The sequence below is a fragment of the Pantherophis guttatus genome, chromosome 3, assembly GCF_059756535.1.
Source record: "Pantherophis guttatus breed Tessera chromosome 3, ASM5975653v1, whole genome shotgun sequence".
Classification (NCBI taxonomy): Eukaryota; Metazoa; Chordata; class Lepidosauria; order Squamata; family Colubridae; genus Pantherophis; species Pantherophis guttatus.
Window position 1 is genome coordinate 27,766,472 of NC_142065.1, and position 20,331 is coordinate 27,786,802.

Consider the following 20,331-nt stretch of genomic DNA (forward strand, 5'->3'; position numbering starts at 1 on the left):
GTGGAAATATCATTACAAAGCTAGATTTTTCCCACAGGAAATTCAAGATGGGTAAAGCTAAACACACAGCTCCTTCCAATTCAAGAAAAAGTAGATTCTTCCAGATTTCTTCCCATCAAAGACTAAGAAGAATGAAGATATTTAACTCCTTCTCATGATGTCATAAAATCATATAAATGCAGAACATATGTAATGGAAGGGACTTTATGGGCAATTTAATCCAACCCCTTGCTCAATGCAGAAATACTGTACAGAAAACCGTCCCGGGTAATCTACCATTGGTCTAGGCAGAATGACCCACTATTTAACTGTTCTTACCATTAAAAAAATTCTAGTCTTCCAGGATATCTTCTTTCACATACCTCCTTTTGCTCTTCCTCCTCTTCATTTCCTAAATCACTGGTTGTCTCTCCAGAGTAATAGATTTTACTGCTGGTCAAGACAAAATAATGAGGATTCCAGTCCTGTAGAAATGTACATCAGTAATTAAATTGATCCTGGAATAGTCTCAATAAAGGACAAAGCTTTATAAAATTCACTAATCTGGACTATGCAGATGTTTTATGACAAGAGGAGAAAAAAAGTGTTATGCTGAGACTCTCATGAATTAACTTCTAAACATTGGATGTTAAAAATGAAATGTTCAATCCAAATAATGATTTGCTGATATTAAAACTAAGAGTTCCTCGACACCTTCTTCAAATAAAATCTTTCAAGTCTGCAAGCTAGGGGAAATACAAAATTATGTAATTCTAACAATGGGCCAAGAAATTGGAATGTAGTGAAGTTTCTTCTAAATCTCCTCTGAGTAGGGCTCCCCCCCACCCCAATCTTCTGTCCAAAGAAGTATCATAAGGAATAGGCTAGATTGAGAGATGGCACAAATTAACTAAATTTATAACCAAGCCAGATATGTGTAAATGTCATAATTGCATACTCCTATTTCCATTTCCTATCTAAGCTAATTTTTTTCAGACTGATAGGTCTTTTGAGCAGAAACCCGTAGTCTTGAGTTATGCAGAGCAACTGACAAAGCTCTCTTTCTCCATGGGCCAATGAATGAAAAACTTGAAACCAACTATCCACCTCTTTAAAAAAAACAAACCCTGAACTGCTTCTGTTTGTAAAAATAAATAAATAAATACATAAAAATCTGCAGAACAACTAAGCAATGCCAGGAATTATTCAGGGTTATTAATGATTATGTGATTAGGCAAAAAGCATTGCTTCATCTGGGGTCAGTACTACCTTTTGTAATAGCTTTATATCATTCTCACAAATTAAGTCATGGGCGTTTTTAATCCCAGACACATTTTTACTGAAGCAACCTGCCCACATCATATGGCAACATTTAAGAGTGTTGACAAAGAAAAGCAATCATTTCTCTTCTCTGTCTTTCAGCATGGAAATCCGTACTATAACGCCACAATTGGGATGCTGTACTGAAAGTGGCAGGAAAAGCTTTGTGTGAATCTCTGAAAAAAGCAGACATTTTCAGCATCCCTATCAAGTTGAGTCCACTGATCCACAGAACTTTATCAGGCCAAGAACCTGAGCTGGGCTTTCAAATAAGCACTGCAAGCTAAATCAAAATGGGCGGAGTTGAATCAAAGAAATAGGGCTACAACAGCATTAAGATAATTAATTATTATGATTACTGAGAACCAATTCAGTGTAATGGTTAAATATGTGGTGGTGCAGTGGTTAGAATGCAGTACTGCAAGCTAATTCTGCTGAGTGCTGACTGCCAGCAGTTTGGCAGTTCAAGTCTCAAGGTTGACTCAGCCTTCCATCTTTCCAAGGTCCCAAATTGTTGGGGGCAATATGCTGACTAAGTGCTATATTAAAGGTATTGGAATCGAAACTAGGGGACTGTGAGTTTTAGTCCTGCCTTATTGGGTGATCTGGGGCCAGCAACTCAAAGCCTGAAAGGAAGCAGATGCCAATAAAACTGCAAGCAGTCAGTCAGAAATCAAAACTGGTTTGAAGGCACAATAATAATATAAATAATTTTTAAAACCCAATGTATTTAATTAAAAATTAATTAAATTAAATCAATTAGGAGTGAATATTTTTTCCAGGCTGGAGATATGGAACAGCAATTGGTCCACTGTCCAAAAGTTAAGGGCAGCCCTGTCTGCTATATAAAAAAAAAATTACAATTTTTAACACTTATTTATTTATTGGTTCGATTTATATGTCGCCCTTCTCCGGAGACTCAGGGCGGCTTACAATGCGTTAAGCAATAGCCTTCATACTTTTGTATATACCTGCTTAATAGGGCTTTGCCCGCCCCCCGCCCCCCAAGCGGTGTTCTTTTTTATACAAAGTCAGCTTATTGCCCTCACAATCCGGGTCATTTTACCTACCTCGAAAGGATGGAAGGCTGAGTCAACTTTGAGCCTGGTGAGATTTGAACTTGCAGTAATTGCAGGCAGATGGTGCTATTTAACAGCATTTAGTCTGCTGCACCACCAAGGCTCTTTTCAGAGTCAACACTTGTGACTCTGGGGACTATATTCAAGGATTTCAGAAGACCTAGTGTTTCAGAGTTATGCACTCTGTATTAAAATTATAAAGTAAATTGTAGCCAGGTTTGGCAATTTCTGGGGAACTGAGCCCCAGACTAGGAGGGGTGTATTATACAGCCCTAGAACAACAGCTTATGCATGATTGTACAAATCAGTCAGCTCCAAGTAACAGTAAAATAATACAAAGAAACCCACATGGTTGATTGGGTCTTCCAGATACAGAATTCCATTCTTTATTGAGTTGCTGATGTCATTCTCTGAATACACTGCAGATGATGGTACTTCTTCATAAGCACTGCCCTCAGCCAGTTTCTTGTGCTACAGCAAGAAATATACATGTCAAGTTCTTTTAACAAATTAGTAAAAATCTAGAGTGGAATTAGGAGAGAGCATGTACTCCAGTGCAAAATTAACTATACTCTTTTGTGATCTTTTTGTCTTGTGTTTTTAAATAGGCTGTACACCGCCCTGAGTCCTTTGGGAGAAGGGCGGTATAGAAATAAAATTATTATTATTATTATTATCCTACAGAGTCATTTGTATTTCCCACTTGAGCCAAGTTCTTTCTGGTTTGGCACAGCACTTCTGGAAATACCAAGAGGGACGGGCGAGGGGAGGGAGAGGGGAGGGAGGGGACCAGATTTTTTTTCTGGTCTCAAGTCAATCTCTCAGTTCAGCCACTGGGGCAGTGGTGAAATGTAAAATTTGTTACTACCGGTTCTGTGGGCATGGCTTGGTGGCAGTAATGTGACTGGGTGGGCATGGCCAATTTTTTCTTTTCTTTTAAAAGCATTTTACCTTTGGTCGAAGTGGTTGCAGAAAAAAATGCTTTTAAAAGCCTCTGACGATCAGGCAACTCAGCTGGGATCATCAGAGGCTTTTAAAAGCATTTTTTTCTACAGCCTCTTCGGCCGAAGAGGTTGTAGAAAAAATGCTTTTAAAAGTAAAAAAAAAAGCCTCTGATGATTGTGCGGCTCAGCTGGGCATGGGGGGGGGGGGGGCCTGCAGGGATTTTTACTACTGGTTCTCCAAACCACCCGCTGCCATCGCTACCGGATCGGGCGATCCAGTCCGAACTGGGAGGATTTCATCCCTGCACTGGGGTAACTTTGAATCTTCCCCTTCATAGCAAAGTAGCTTCACATTTCCCCCTTACAAATCACTTCTTTTTAAGTTTCTGGGCAAATGTTCACTAGGTGTACCTACAATGCAGAGAGGATGGCAGTCCCTGTTATTTCTGAGCTCCCTTATGAGATAGCTACCAGGAAGAACTGATTGGCTTGTGCTATTTCTCAGCATTTTGTAGCTTGTGATTGTGGTGAACATTTCTACCTGCATTTGAAGACTGATCAGTGGAAATAACAGCAGTATAGAAATGCCCTTAGAGCGGCCTGCTTTTTCACAGCAACTGCATATGAAATTTCTCCAACAAAAAATAATATATGCTCCAAGCCAATGAAAACTTCCCTGATAAAAATGGAACGGGAAAAAATGAAGTGGCTTTTGGAAGGCCTTATGAAGTAAAAGATCTGTGGGAATGCTGAAGACCTAAAATTAGCAACATGTTTCCAGATTGAAGAGCGGGTACTACATTTCATTTTAGTGTAACTGCAAGGCATATACAATTATAAAAATGCTATTCTCTAGAGACCTTTTCCTGAGTGTCATAACATTTAATTTCTGTTTGGATTTTCTGATGCACATGGCAGAATTTCTCCCATATATTTAAAGGGTTTATTTAAGTAACAGTCCCAATAACTTGAAAGCCCCAAGTTAAAGAAGGCTGGCTTAAGAAATAAAAACTAAGGGAACCATTATTTTTTAATTTCATTTGCTATGCAGGAAGCATAATTGTAAAAGGTTTTTTTTGGGGGGGGCGGGGGCATAGAGTTATTCAAACAAGAGTTATAAATTTTTCATTTTCACCTACTTAATCGTTAAAATGCAATACTGATTGATGTATAGAACAGTTCTGTAGGTTTCATGTATATCAAGTGTCTACTGCAAAGCCAAGATTTATATCATCCCTACTCTTGCAGGTTAATAATTGTTTGGATCCTAAAGACCAGGTATTATGAAATAAGATGCAGTAATGTGTGTGTGTGGGGGGGGAAGGTTAAGAAACATCAATGCCTATGTCACCTTTTACACAGATCCCATTCACAAAGGCTACAAAAAGAACTTACCTTTATGAGAATCTTCCTCTTCAGCTGGTTTGGAGACGGCAAACCATCAGCAGAGATATCAACTGGTTTGGTTAGCAGCATGTCTCCAAAGACCTTCTTAAAGTTCTGAGCCATATTCCTCTGCTGGGCAATGCTGCAGTGGTCTTCAATGGATAGGATAACAGGGTAACTTAAAAGAAACAAAATCATTAAAAATAATTCCAAGTGCTGGTTGTCATCTCTAAAGCCTTTAATGGTTTGGGCTCAGGTTAGTTGAAGGACTGTCTTTTCTCAGTTACATCTACCCCACTCACCAAAGCGGCAGGCAGGATATGTTACAGGTCCCAACCCTAGTGGGACCAGAAAAGTCTTCTCCATGGACCCTCCCATTGGAACATTATCCCTCAAAGAGAAGATTGGCCCCCACTTTATATTCTTTTGAAAGCCCCTGAAGACCTGGTTTTGCCAATGGACCTAGGGCCAGGATGACATGGAACAAATCAAGTGGTTTTATTTTAATTTTAATTTAGGGTTTTCTTTCTGTAAGTCACTGGAGTCACCATGAGTTGATGGCCATATAAATTTTCTTAATATATAAATAGGATTGTAAGTACAGTGGTGCTAATCTTAATTATGTTATTAGTTTGCCTAATTGGGCTTTCAGATCAACTCCCTGAAGAATTAACATTTGACTCCTATAAGATTTGTTTAGCTATCCTTCTATTTTCTGTTGTTCTATCATCATTCCATCCTCCTTTAAGATCAGGTCCATAAGCTTGAACACTTTATTTTGAAAACAAATAGCTGGAATACTGAGGGAATTGAAATTTTAGAATCCCATTACTAGGTGTCAATTTAAAAGGCACCAAATGTTGCCACTAATATATGATTCTTTTGGAATATAGAAAATACATTTAATGTCGTAATAGATAAAATTCCAATTTCCCCCTCCCCTTTCAACAGTATAATGTTTTTTCAAGAATACAAGTTTCCAATCTTCTGGATTGTGAGAAAAATTAGTGAAATGCCAGTGACATTTCTGGATCAGATTTCATACCAAAAAAGTTGAAGAATAGAATAGAGTAGAGTAGAGTAGAGTAGAGTAGAGTAGAGTAGAGTAGAGTAGAGTAGAGCAGAGCAGAGCAGAGCAGAGCAGAGCAGAGCAGAGCAGAACAGAACAGAACAGAACAGAACAGAACAGAATAGAATAGAATAGAATAGAATAGAATTCTTTATTGGCCAAGTCTGATTGGACACACAAGAAATTTGTCTTTGGTGTATATGCTCTCAGTGTACATAAGGAGAATAAAATACATTCATCAAGAATAAAAAGATACAACACAGTGATAGTCAAGGTTACTAATAAGCTATCAAATATATACACAGACACACACAAACTCTCTGTATATGATCATCATTTGCAAAAAAATAGAATAAAATAGAATATTATACTATCTGCTATCATGCCAGTGCAACATTTTACTTCACGTACAGCCTAGCACCAAAACAATACTTTATAGACAGGCATGAGGTGCCATAAAGTAAGTATTTAGGGCTCAAGTATCTGAGCTAGGGAAAGGCAAATTTCCAAAGAACATGGTTTCACAACTGACATTCTACTTACTCAGAAGTTACAAAAGCATGCTCCTTGATGGTGGTGAGGACATCAGAAAACTTAATTTTTGTAGTTAATGTGTGTCCATGATAAATCACAGGCATCCCATCAGGACCATCCCAGCAATCAACTGAAAAAGATAGCCAGTTAAAGTATAACTAAAAGTTCATCAGTATAAGTTAATACCGGAATTAATCATCTTAGATAAAATCAAGCTGCATCCAAAGGTAAGTATAAATATCGTATTTTTCGGACTATAAGACGCACCTTAGTTTTTGGGGAGGAAAATAAGAAAAAAGCTGATTGGGGGTGGATCGGCCTCCCGGAATACCCCCAATCAGCTGTTCTCAGAGGTGAACTTTAGCAACAGGTTCGTTGGTTGTGAGCTCTGTGCTTTGCTTTTTTTCCAGCCTCTCAAACAGAGGTTTCAGAGGCTTTTTTTTCAGCCTCTCAAACAGAGGTTTCAGAGGCTTTTTTTTTAGCCTCTCAAACAGAGGTTTCAGAGGCTGGGCAGGACAATAGTCAGACTATAAGACGCAGATTTTCACCCTCTTTTTGGAGGTAAAAAGGTGCATCTTATACTCCGAAAAATACGGTAGCTGTTGTCACCTAACAATCAAGGTAGAACACATTTCAATGAAAATGTTTTCCTTATTTCTCTGGAGTGAAAGTGATATCACAAAGGAAGGCATTTCAAAACAGATTTGGGAAAGTAAAATTATCAATGCATTGATAATACCCATAGTTCCATGGCACTAAAGGAGTGTCTTTCATTTCAAGGTTACAAGAAAATCTTCCTTCAGAGGTCTCTGATCAAATAACTCTGGGCAAGGTATATATGTATATTTGAAACTGCCTTTATTTTTGACTATCCATCTAACTCAGGAATTTCAAATTCGATTTCATTGAGGGCCACATTAGAGTTGTGTTTGACCTTGGGGGGCCAGGGTGGGTGTGGCCAGAGTGGGCGTGACCAGCTCGATGTCACACATTGAGGCTCCGTTTTCAGCCATGATTGCCACCTGCAACCCTCTGCCAGCAAAAAAGGTGCTTGGAGGGGCCGCATGCGGCCTGCCCAGGCTCCGTTTCCGGCTGCGATGGCCTCCCCAGACTCCGTTTTCACTGGCAGAAGGCTGCAGGTGGCCATTGCGGCCGAAAACAGAGCCTGGGAGGGCCACACGCAGCCCTCCTGAGCTCCATTTTTGCTGGCAGAGGCACCGCGGGCTGTTTCCAGAGCAGCCCCGTGGACCAGATCTAAGCATCCCGCGGGCCAGTTCCAGCTCGTGGGCCTTGAGTTTGACACCCTTGATTTAGCTCAATATAATCAATTTTAACCTCAGGTAAAATCTCAGGTAGACACTTTCATCTCTCTTGCAATCTGATTCTTTTATCTGGAATATTCAGTGTGTAGCGTGTACACTCCACTACCCACTTGATCTAGCCTTCACTCATGTACAATTTCTTTTACGTTCAGTATGAGATCAACCTTTCCTGATCCTTATTAGGCAGATGAGGAAAGAAAACGTGAAGAGACCAGCACTCACGTTCAATACAGCGGCATCCCATGCGCAGGCAACGAGCATAGGCTTCCAAGGAAGACTCGCTTGAGAACTGATCTCCTGTCAAGTATCTGTGACGAAGGGGCAGTTATGAACATAAAAGCCAGTTGGGTTGGATTATCATAACATCAAAAAGACAAAGCAGTAGCTCAAATGCGACAGAGAATTTATCAGCAACTTTTTCATGTATACTATCCAATCAGACTGTATTAGTCTCTGACCCAGATTTCTCTCCCTCAATTGCTTAAAGATTCTCCTCCACGGTATACAGGTAATCCTTGACTTACAACATTTCTCTTAGTGGCTGTTCGAAGTTACAACGGCACTGAAAAGAGTGACTTATGACCATTTTTACACTTATAACTGTTGCAGCCTCCCCATGGTTACATGATTTATATTCATATGCTTGACAACTGACACATTTATGATGGTTGCAGTGTCCCAGGGTCATGTGATCCCCTTTTGCGACCTTCTGACAAGCAAATTCAATGGGAAACCAGATTCACTTAACCATGGTGTTACTAATGTAACAACTGCAGGGATTCATTTAACAATATACATTTTTGGCTCAATTGTGGTCGTAAATTGTGGACTACCTGCATTGGGGTAACATTAAATGCTTATATTCATTCTAGCCCCACACTGCTCCTATCCAAAATTTCTCTTCCTTTAAAAAGTTTGAAATAACACAATGAGGTATCTTTATGTAATTATGCATATCAGGATTCTATTCATCTAAAGATCCCTAAATTACTGAGTCATGTGTTGACCTGCTGCTATTAATGGAAAGCAAAACTCAACAGGCACCTCATGATTTGCAGAGATACGTAAGACAGTGTAATTCCAAGAATTGCATCGTTATCCCAGAAGGTGCTTTTCGTACAGTTTTGCACACATGGTCTCTTCTCAAAGCAAATTACAAACAGGAGAAATTATTAGCAAGAGAAACCAATTTTTCCATTACGTGTTATGTGAGGATGAGATCCAATAATGGGACAAGGGGTTGTTCATGTCTTCTGGGCGTATGGCATCAAATTCCGAGTTCCAGATGCTGTTCTCTTTGGAAAACAGGAAGGTGAGAAACTGTACAAGAAGAAGGGAAAAAATGGAGGTGAAAGATGGAACACAAAACCCCCAAATCTCAGCTGTTTTTTCAGACTTCCCCCACCTGACTCTCCCCAGATGTATTGGATTACAGCTCTCATAGTTTAAAAAATACACAATTACGATGCAGGAAGGGAGTCTGCTTGAGAAAATCTGATATGGACCAGTTAAAGTTTCTGGGTGGTCTTCAAGATCAATTCCATGTAGAGAACATTGCAGTAATCAAGTTGTGAAGTGACTAGGGCATGAGTGACTATCTGAATAGCCCTCCCAATTTAGGAAAGGACACAACTGGATCACTGGACAAAGTTATGCAAATGCCTTCATAGCCAAAACTGACATCTGCTTTTGAAGGATCTTTGAATCCAGAAAAACTGGAAGGCATACCAAAAGGGGAAGTGTAACCCCATTCAAGGTCAAAGAGGGAATATACCCAAATCTGGATGGTTGAAACACCCATAGTCACTAGGTCTTGGTAGTAATGAGTTGAAGATTCTCCCCATCCAAACCCACACAACCTCCATGCACTGGAACAAAATCTTGACAGCATCATTTTCTGGTCCAAAGTCAAAAGATACAAACCTTTTCTGGTCCAAAGTCAAAAGATACAAACCTCAAACTAGCAGATGACCTCAACTAATGGTTTCATATTTATTATATTTTATTTATATTTCCTATTTCTGAACAGCCCATCCCTCTCAAAAAAAGGAGGGGTGAGAGTTTAAGCATGCAGGCTGACAACAAATTCACCAGTGACTTAAAAACTGTCTGGAACAACTACATCCTACTTTGTTTCAATTCAAAACTGTGCTGACCAAAGGCCAGTTGCTTAAGAAGTCCTTCGCTTATTTAGGCAGATCCTTTACATCTGCCTTGGAGAATACTCTAGATATGATAAAATTGTTTCTGAGATAACATTCCATGCTAACACTAGAACTTTGTGCTAGGCCTAGAAAACAACAAACCCCCAATGAACTGCATGCTTTCTATATAATTATCTATGTTCCACCTCACACTAATTATCCTTACTTATAATTTATAGGACTACATAATTGCTCAGTATTATTACAGTCAATTAAATATAATTCCAGCAATTACCAATGAGAAGTCTTATCTTTCTTCTTAGAAAAGTCAAAGTTGCAACTTATTTAATATTTTAAATTGCAAGAAAAGATCTGCAGAAAAGAAGGAAATATAATTTGCTACAATATTCCTTTCCTGCCATGTATGGAATTGACCTTTATAATACATTGTAGCATTACTTACTACAATGCAATGTAGAGAACATTGATATCAATGATTTGGGAATTATAAAGCCAGCCATTCTTGTTCTATTTTTTTTTTAGTGAGATTCTTGAGAGTCTTACCTCATCGGAAGAAAAATAAGGTTCTTCAATTACTCTCAATGGATCTGACAAGAAAGTAAACATAAAATCTTGCACCAAGGAAAGGTCTGCAGCCCAAAGCTCCTGTATATGAGGATGGAGAAAGGTGGAGTTTGAGAAGCCAGATATTCTATTTATTACAGTGTTCAAGCTATTTTGTAAACATCCCCTTTCCCAGCCTTATAATGTTCTTGCAAAGTAGCAAGTAATTATTATCCCTGTATTGCTGATGGAAAGCTACGTGGGATTAGAGATAAGACTGGAAGGGACTTTGGAGTCCGACCTCCTGGCCACAGCAGGAATCTTCATACCATCTCAGACAAATGGCTGTCCAACATTTGCTTGAAAACCTCCAGCGATACAGTACTGATTCCAAGACATCTTTACCCCTCTCCTTTGCACTCTTCCCAATTCCTCAGCATCCTTCATCTAATCTCAGCATCTTTTATCTCCTTTGTTTGGTGGCCAGAACCAAAGTACAGGTAGTCCTCGACTTACAACCATTTGAAGTTACAATGCCCCTTATGACTTACTATTTCCTTGCAGTTCTAACCATTGCAGCATCCCTGCAGTCATGATTGCAATTCAGGTGCTTGGCAACCACCACACAATTATGATAGTCATAGCATCCTGTGGCCACGGGGTTGCCATTTGTGACCTTCCCACCCAGCTTCCGACAAGTCCATGAGGAAGCTGGGAGGGAAGGTCACAAGTCACAGGCATGTGATGTCCTGCTTAACAATCACACTACTTAATGAAAAATTATCCGGTCCTTATTGTGGTTGTGAGTCAAGAAATACTTCTGTTCCAGGCACAGACTGACCAGTGAAGCATATGACAGAACAATTACTCCATGTGATCCCAACACTATCCTCTATTTATGCAGCTGTAATGGTACAAAGGAATGACTTTGGGAGATGGGGTAAGAGCCACGGCTGATGGCTGAATAAGAGGCAGCTTAGCCCACTGCAGGAACTGGGGCATGGCAAACATCTCAAAAGTGACCCTGTTTAGTATCTTGGGCTGTAAAGATCACATGGAAGAAACATATTTTGCAAGATTCTATTAATGTAACCTTGAAATAAAGTAGAATTAGTTCATTCAGGCATGCATTCTATTTGAACCACCTCGCATGGGTAATATCAATCTTGCTAGTCTGAAAGTACATTTCTCCCTCACTGCCAGAAATTAGGAACATCTTCTGATTTGCCCCTATTCTTGCTGCAGACCGCCTCTTATCTTATCCCCTAGTGCTATGGCTGTTCTCCTTGTCCTTGTGTCTCCCAAGGTCATTCCCACATACCCTTACAACAATAGCCCAAGGTTACAATGCCTCTTTTGACAATATAAGCACATGTTTAGCTCAAGCTCAATCTTTAACCTATCAGGAAAGCAAGATCCTTCACATAAGTCATACAACAATCTATCTTGTACCTCTGCAGCTATTTTTTCTGCTTACCTAAGAGGGGAAACCTAACATCACTCCACATTGTTGCCTAGGGCTCACCATCAAATCTATCAAGATCCTTTAGGATCCTGAGCCTGTCTTTTGAAATTTATCCACCTACAGCACACTTCCAAAAGCTTTGGGTCATCCTCAAATTTGATGAGCATCAATCCTATCACTTCATCTAAGTCATTTAGATTTTAATACTTCCTCAGCTATAAAGCCCAGTGGATGGCCTGGGAAAATATTTCTTTTTAAAAAACTTGCATGTATCAGATAGTTAGGATGACAAACTTTAAAACTTAAGAGAAACTTGAAGAATGTGAGAGATGAAACTGATATAAAAAACAAATAATGAAGTGCCTCTGCCTAAATGGCGTAATGCCAGATTAAGATTCAAAGTGGATGCTTACCAGCTCAGAGTATTTAAGCACTGCATTATATAAACTCTCATCCTCTCATATTGTTCAAATTACCTATATACAATAGCTTTTTCTGAAAGATTGAAATTTGTTTTCTATATTAAGACCGTCTTTTTAAGGCCTTTTTAAACATTTATAAAGGAAAATCTAATCTATACATATCGGAGTACTAAAATTCTCTATTAGAGAGTAATGTCCCATTTCATATCTTCATTCAGATTACCAGAAAACAGAGTAGTTGAGCAACACTTAAAAGAGGCAATGGCAAATCATTTCTTAATGATTGCTAAGAAAGGCATATTCACATTAATTACCAGAGATCAATTTCAGCTTAAGCAAATCTTTTATCTGCATCAAATTTTGGTTCTTACTCTTTCACAACATTAGTGCATGAATGGTGTTTCTCTCTCCCTCCCTCCCTCTCCCTCTCCCTCTCCCTCTTTCTCTGTCTCATATGAACTTACCATTTGGTATTCTAGCAAAAATGTCTGGAACTCTGACAGAGAAATTCTGTTGTATTCAGATCTCTCCCCACTTTAAGATAAAGTACAAGATAAGACAGGTTGGTTAGAAGGCAGCTGCCACTTCTCGAAACCAAACAAGCTTAAATGTATAGTCTGTTTACATATAACTTTCATACATAACATGAAGATGCAATGGTAGATTTGCACATGAAGTTATGCCAAAAACAAAGCACATTATGAATTAGTGTCATATTTAAACAATGCCAAAATTAATATGGCACTGAAAGTAATAGATAAAGCTTGGCTATTGATAGAGTTCATTCCTTTACACTGACTCTATCAGGGAAAATTGGAAGAAAGAACATATCAGTATAAAGGATTGCTGTCAGACAGTATCAGACACACATTTGATAGTAATAAATAACAGACTTCAAATGCAAAGTTGATCACAGAGCTTTCAAGAATACTGAAGAAAAGCTGAACTTTGTTATCACAGCAATTGGTAAAAAAGCAAATTAATTTGCATAAATGTTGCATTTTGCTACCAGACATAATTCTGCAATGGCTGGCACCAAATTATTAGAAAAAGCAGCTCTTATCCCAGAATTTGAGATTTTATAATGTTTCCAAAACAGATCAATACAACAATATACAACCACACTATTTTGTGCACTGAAGTAAAGTAGAGAAGAGAACACTATGAAGGGATAATCTGTGCTTTGACTAATTAACTAATGATTAATTATCAGCATATTCTCATAGTTGCAAGCCATTTTAATTTCCATCCTAGCCCCAATAGGAAATAAAGCAGTTTACCTTTCTAAGAATGGAACAGCCATCTACATAGAAGAAACAAAAATCAGTCATTGTGCTTACTAAATTTAAGCATCCTACTTCAAATGTCAATAGAGGAGCTGCAACACTGCTTCTTACAGAAATAATAAAGCTGTTTTCCACTGTATAATTTACAAAAGTCTTGAACAGACTTTTCAGGGATTCCTAATGTACAGTCATCAATTTGCATATATGGATTTTTGCATAGGCACATGAAAATGTGTGCGAATGTGAGTGAATGTAGGAAACGACAGTACCCGCCTCTAACAAAATATTGCTGAAAGACAAAAATAATGACTGTGGACTAATAAATGTATTAATTCTTTTTTAAAAATGTCATCAGAATTAAGATCAGAAGTGTCTTACTCCTTTCTGTGCATTGTACATCAAGCTCTGGTACAGTTGAACAAATTGTCCATAAGTGATATCCCCATTTCTCTGTTCCACATCCTGATAGTAAAGAGAAAACAAGTAAACAAAAATCATAAAATATGCTACTAGGCTATCATATATGAGATGAATTATCTCATTTGTGGAAAATAAAGCACCCACTGCTTTTTTCTTGTACCATTTTATAAAAGAAGGGAAGGGAAGACTTTTGTGTTTTAGTAATGCATCTTAAATGTACAAAACAGGGATGCATTTTCAAGGTCTCTTACTATCTTTCCCCAATCTTCCTTAACTTACTTTGGCCATGTGGGCTCAGCAATTTGGGATTTCAGGATAACATACATGGGAAGACTTCCAGATTGGGAAAGACTGGTTTATTTAGTAATAAAAAGAAGAAACAGTATTTAAGGTACTATTTAAAGTTTACTACCAAGGAAGCTCAGATTCAAGTCCACCCTTGGCCAAGGAAGTTCACCAGGTGATTTAGGGGACAGTTATATTTTCAGCAATACCTACTTCATATGGTTAATTGTGGGATAAATGAGGAGACAGCTCTTTGTACCCCACCCTGAGCTCTTTAAGGAAAGATAGGCTATAAATCTAACATACAAATAAATGCAGAAGATTCCAGGTTCAAACTCTCAGTAACAATGAAGTTCTTGGTCTGAGTAGAACAAGACCAATCTCAATAGATGGGTTAATTCATAGGGTGCACCAATCTGAAATCCAAATGTGACATTCAGAAGTTCTAATCCCTCTTTAGGCATCAATCTAGCTGGGGGACCTTGGGCCAGTCATACATTCTCAGCCCTAGGAAGCAGACAATGGCAAACCATTTCTGAAATTTGCCAAGAAAACTGCAAGGACTAGTCCAGGCAGTCACCAGGCATCAACAATGACTTGACACACAAAAAATAAATCAATAAAAAATCATACAATAGTATGTCAAGCTGCATCTTTTATCAATGAGTATCAAAACTCTGCACATATAAACAGGGAGGAAAAAACCAAATACTTACTGATAATCTCTCTCTTAGAAATCTCATGTTGGGGACACGGTAGTTGACTTGAGATAGCATACTTTTTAGGTCTTTTGCAGAAATCCTAGATTAGCGGGGTAGGGAAAAAAAGAATAAATGAATGAGGGCATATTTCTGTATTTATGCATTGTCAACTTATCAAATTCTCAAAACTGCTTGATAGACTGAAAACACAGTAAAACAAGCCAAGCATTATTATGAAAAGATAAAAGCATTTCCTCCACTCCACCCCTCAGATGCTGCACCTGTCATCCTCCTGACACAGTTCAGAATGGTTGTTAAGAGTAGTCAATGTTGGCCTCTTGTAAAGCATGAACTCCTAACCTTGCCTGTTATTCTCCCATAGATTCTGGCTTTGTGGGATCACTATGGAAACTGGATTTTTATATAAGCTTCCTTCCAGTTTTCTGATGTTCCAACTGTCAGATTTAAATTGATTATACTTAAGTTTTCCAAAATCTTATAATTTCTTCCTTAAAAATGGACAAAAACACTTCAAGCTAATCAGTGAATGGAAAAAATAATGGCACAAAACTATCAGCAATCCTTGGACAAATAGATGAAATTATCTTGAAGTATTTCCAAAATTACTAATATTGGAGTAGCTATTAAAACCAGCAGTCTCAGATTGTATTACTTGAAAGGAAATAGTCATTATAATTGTTGTGGTTCTTTTCCAAACAATTCAAATTATTTCAAAATAAGCATGTTTTCCCCTTCTTTTTCCTTAAAAACTGTAGAAAATGAGGTTTGCTTTTTTTCAAATTCATATATTAATTGAGAAATGGGTTTCTTTCAAATAACATAAATGTATTATACTGTATGGACCTTAAAAAAACAAAACAGAAAGAAAATAGACTCATTTGAGCTGTGGTGCTGGAGAAGTCAAAAAAACATGATGGCTGGACACTAACAAAGCTTGACATCAGCCAGAGCATAGAAAAACTCAAGGAAACAGTGCAAGATCAGAAGATGAAAAGAGACTTGGCCCATGGAATTGCCAATAATTGATATTGTCAACTGAACAAATGATATCAATATCATCATCACCACCGCTATACTGTAATGAATTGTTTAACTTTTTCAAGAAAGGGTATGTTTCTGGATTTTAATTGTGCGGAAGATCTACTGAGGTTCAATCTATGCTTAGCAATGAGAAAATCATTAACAATAGAGAGACTTCCCTGAAAAGCAGTTATCTTCCATGATTGATCTTCCCTTGCAGTTTGCAGCACTTAAAGAAGTACCCTTAAATTGCAATATTTATTCATGAGGGTCATCAAGCAGGCCCCGGCAGTCATCCACAGTGTGAGACAAAACATCTCCAATCAGTCTAGAATCACTGCGTTTTTGTGGCAGGAATACAAACTAACAGTGATTTAATGTATTTCTTTACAGAGCTGTGGTTTGAAAACTGTTAGATTGAAATCATGCCTTGCTGACTCTACCCACTCTTATGGAAGCAATGTATAAGAGGCTCCTTGAAAATTAAATTGCACAATTGTTTGGCCGAGATCCGCTAACAGTAGTAGGCTTATCACTCCTACCCAATATACCACATCATCTCTTTTATGTTCTGATCACCAGTTCAATTCATCTATTCCCCAAATGTTATACTGGAATACAATAATCAAAACCATTCTTCTGAAAAACTGCAGGATTCATGTGTGCTCCCATAACCACAACCAAATATTGTAGTGACTGTGAAACAATGGAAGGAGGAGTGCATGACTTTTTCCTGGATTGAGGGCACCAGGAGCCCTCAGAATGTGGTGCTATTGTGTACTGAACCACTTGCTCATTAGCTTGTTGGGTTCTCCTTTTCCACAGAGCAGGTCTGCTGCTAAGTTCTTATAATATATTGCAGTTTGTCAGTCAATCAGTGACTGGTGAAATCCAAGTAAATCTATTGCAGATGATGAACTGTTGGCAAATAACTCAATGTATTCCTGGCATCCAAGAAATGTTGGTCTCCTCCACCCAGGAACAGAGGCTATAAAACTTTATCCAGAGCAAAACAAGATAGCTGGAATTAATCCATTTAGGGAGGGAAACATCCCCCTCTTCAGATGAACTCCTGAGAAATGTATGTTGCAGACATATAATCTTACAGTCCAACGATTAGCTCAGTCATTAGGTCAGGAAATGGAACTCGGCTACAACCCATTTATGACTTCCAGATCTCAGTGGGTGAGAAAAATATTTTCTGTGTTTTATACATATTTATACACATCTACACACACACACACACACGGTCTAGTATTTAATGATTCTAATAACAAATGAAAATCCTTTCCGTCATGCTCTGCCTGCTTTTTGGTCCTGCCCCACAAAATGTCGGGAGTCAGCCAGAATAATGCCACTTAAATGCCAACCATGGCCCCTCAGCCTGCAAAGGCATTCTACCTCTGCAATATTTATTTTATTTATTTCCTATCTTTATTATTTTTATAAACAATTCAAGGCACTGAATATGATACTCCTTCTTCCTATCTTCCCCACAACAATAATCCTGTGAAGTGAGTTGGGCTAAAAGAGAATGACTGGCCCAAGGTCACCCAGGTGGCACATGTCACTGAACCAGTTTTGATTTCCAACATTTCACAAATTAGCAAGTGCTAAATATCATTGGAAAGGATTTAAAGAGGGTTTATCTTCTGAAAAAATAAGTGTTGCAATTGCCTCCTCAGACACTGCTCCCACACAAAGATGCCAAAAGTTGTCTGTTCAACATATAGGGAAAAATTAATGATAATACTTCAGCTAATGATGAGGACATCACTCTTAAGATTGTCAACTCTCAGCTGCTATACTTGTATTGAAGAACAGCTCAGGAATAACTACCACTGTCACCTTAATATTTGTAATACACATCAGGAGTGGAATTCAGCCAGTTCCAACTGGATTGTGTGATATGATAGGCCGACTGCGTGAAGCCTCACCCACCTGCGTGGACATCATGACATCCCTTTTTTGTGCCGTTTTTCAGCCTCTGCATGAGCACATTTGCGAACCGGTAGGGAAGGTAAGTGCATTTCACCCCTGATATACATAATTGATAAGTCACAATCTTCAGTATTTCTTAAAGATGCCTGGTGTGTAGATTTAATATAGCAAGGAAGCTTTAGCATCCCATTGTTAAATATGCATGAATAGTTAATCTGATTCCCGGGACACAACTTCTCCCTCCCCTCTTTGGCTGGAAGCAAAAAGAGACTGACGCCAACAGGCAGCAGTAGAAAGCATTGTGCTTAAGCAAAAACACATTGTCAAATTGAGCCATTCTAATCTGTTCTGAGGGATACTTTGAATTTTCATTGCCAAATGTATTACACATTTATTGATATACATCAAAAAGCTTCAGTTATCTCGGAAATTCTCAATGAACCCAATGCATTTTTAACACATTGCAATTGTTAATTGTTAAAGTTATTTGATTATCAGGGACTTCTGGAGAAGAAATGGGGAACTGAAGATAACTCTGCTGCACGTGGAACAGATGATCATGGCTGAATCTGTTGCATGTTAAAAGAAGGGATAAGTTACTAAAATTATATAGGGAAAATCATTTCTTTTCTTTATATATTTCTCTCTTTTTGGGTAAGATATACTTATTTTCTTCCTTTATTTTTTATTTTCTGCATTTTTAATTTGTATTAAATTTTTAATTTGTATTAAGATGACTTTTTAACACATGAAAATCTTCTCAAAAGTCGGGGGTCATCTTATACGCCGGGTGTCGTTCTCCTGTAACCAGGCAGACCAACCCGAAAGACTCTGACGAGCCTTAAATGGCTCTGGCAATCCAAGCTCTGATGATCCCAGCTTTGCCTGCTAATCAGGCAACGCAGCTGGGATCGCCAGAGCCATGTAAAAGAAAAAAAGTTTTCCCCCTCCAGCTTGCTTACCTTAGCTGCTAGTCGCAATGCTTGCCTTGCTTTGCTTGCCTGAATCCATTCCATCAGCAAGCCACTCCCTGCCTGCAATCAGGCAGGCAGGGAACTGTGGACTTCAACTCCCAGAATTCCTCAGCCAGCAAAACAAAGCTGGCTAAGGAATTCTGGGAGTTGAAGTCTACAAGTCTTAAAGTTGCCAAGGTTGGAGACCCCTGTTCTATTGGGTAAGTTTTTTCCCCCTTTGGGATCTTTAAAAAAAATAGTTAATTGGGGTTTTTTTTAGTTGTTCTTTTTTAGACCTAGCCATTTAAAGTTTAGGAAGTTTTAAATTTAGTTTTCATATAAAAATAAAAATAAAAATAAAATAAAATATTTTTGCAGCTTTCTGAGATTTAGTGTGTTTCTGTAGTGTTTCACTCTAACTACACAAACACAAAAAATCTCACAAAGCTGTATGTGGAATTTTGTGTGTGTAAAGTGTGAAAGTTGTTTTTTGGGCTTTTTGCGGCTGTGTGAGATTCCTGCTTGTTGCAGGGACCATTTTGGGTCTAGCACAGCTGCTTTTACATTGTGGGTGAGCCAGTTGTGTTGTGTTGTGTTGTGTTGTGTTGTGTGTGTGTGTGTGTGTGTGTGTGTGTAAAGTGTGAAAGTTGTTTTTTTGGGCTTTTTGTGGCTGTGTGTGGTTCCTGCTTGTTGTAGTGGCCATTTTGGGTCTAGCACAGCTGCTTTTACATTGTGGGTGAGCCAGTTGATGTTTTTTAATTTTTATTTGGTGTGCGTTGGAAGAGGGGTAGTCTTATACGGCGAGTATAGCCCAAACCCTATATTTTAACAGGAAAAATCGGGGGTTGTCTTATAGGCCCAGTCGTCTTATACGCCGGAAAATACAGTAGTTGTATTATTTTAACTGTACCTTTAATAAAACTAATATAACAAAAGGTAAATTACTTGTAATCTGTCTGATGTGTAACTTGCATCTACATAACTATCTTCCTCTTCCTTTCCACCCATCTTACCACAATTTAAATTGTACATAGTAAGCTGCAGCCCACAAAGCTTATGGTTTTTAATAAAATCTGTCAATCAGAAAAAGTGCTTCCAGACTCTTGATTTTCTTTGAATGAGCATATTATGTTATTGAAAATAGTTGCAAAATGTATTAATTTTGTGAGATACAGTTTTAACTGTCATTTTGATTGATTGACTGATTGATTTGTTCATTCAATTTCTATAGCTGTCCAACTTGATCAGGTGATTCTGGGAGGCTTACAAGCCATAAGCTATGTTAAGTTTTCTTATTAAACATCTTACTTAGACAATGACATCCACTTTTGATGATAAAGAAAAAGGTTGAAGACCATTAAGACATCTCAATGACCAATGATGATATTTCAGCTGAAACTTTCAACCAAAAAGCAGATACATCCAAATAAAGAAGATAAGTGCCATTCAGAATTTAAAAGCCTATAATAAACTGTT

The 20,331-nt window shown here is 38.2% G+C and overlaps 1 protein-coding gene across 2 annotated transcripts in view; it reads right to left on the bottom strand.

Moving 5' to 3' along the window:
* PLCG1 (phospholipase C gamma 1) overlaps positions 1–20,331 on the bottom strand; it is a 110,445-nt gene that overhangs the window by 26,840 nt on the left and 63,274 nt on the right. For both annotated transcript variants that reach the window (XM_034413928.3, XM_087889175.1), the window contains 11 exons: positions 14,936–15,020; positions 13,893–13,976; positions 13,509–13,531; positions 12,693–12,762; positions 10,342–10,443; positions 8,835–8,953; positions 7,856–7,941; positions 6,321–6,441; positions 4,718–4,886; positions 2,727–2,849; positions 363–464 (listed from right to left, as the gene is read on the bottom strand). In XM_034413928.3, the coding sequence (XP_034269819.2) occupies positions 363–464; positions 2,727–2,849; positions 4,718–4,886; positions 6,321–6,441; positions 7,856–7,941; positions 8,835–8,953; positions 10,342–10,443; positions 12,693–12,762; positions 13,509–13,531; positions 13,893–13,976; positions 14,936–15,020 (1,084 nt within the window). The remainder of the gene's footprint in view (positions 1–362; positions 465–2,726; positions 2,850–4,717; positions 4,887–6,320; positions 6,442–7,855; positions 7,942–8,834; positions 8,954–10,341; positions 10,444–12,692; positions 12,763–13,508; positions 13,532–13,892; positions 13,977–14,935; positions 15,021–20,331) is intronic.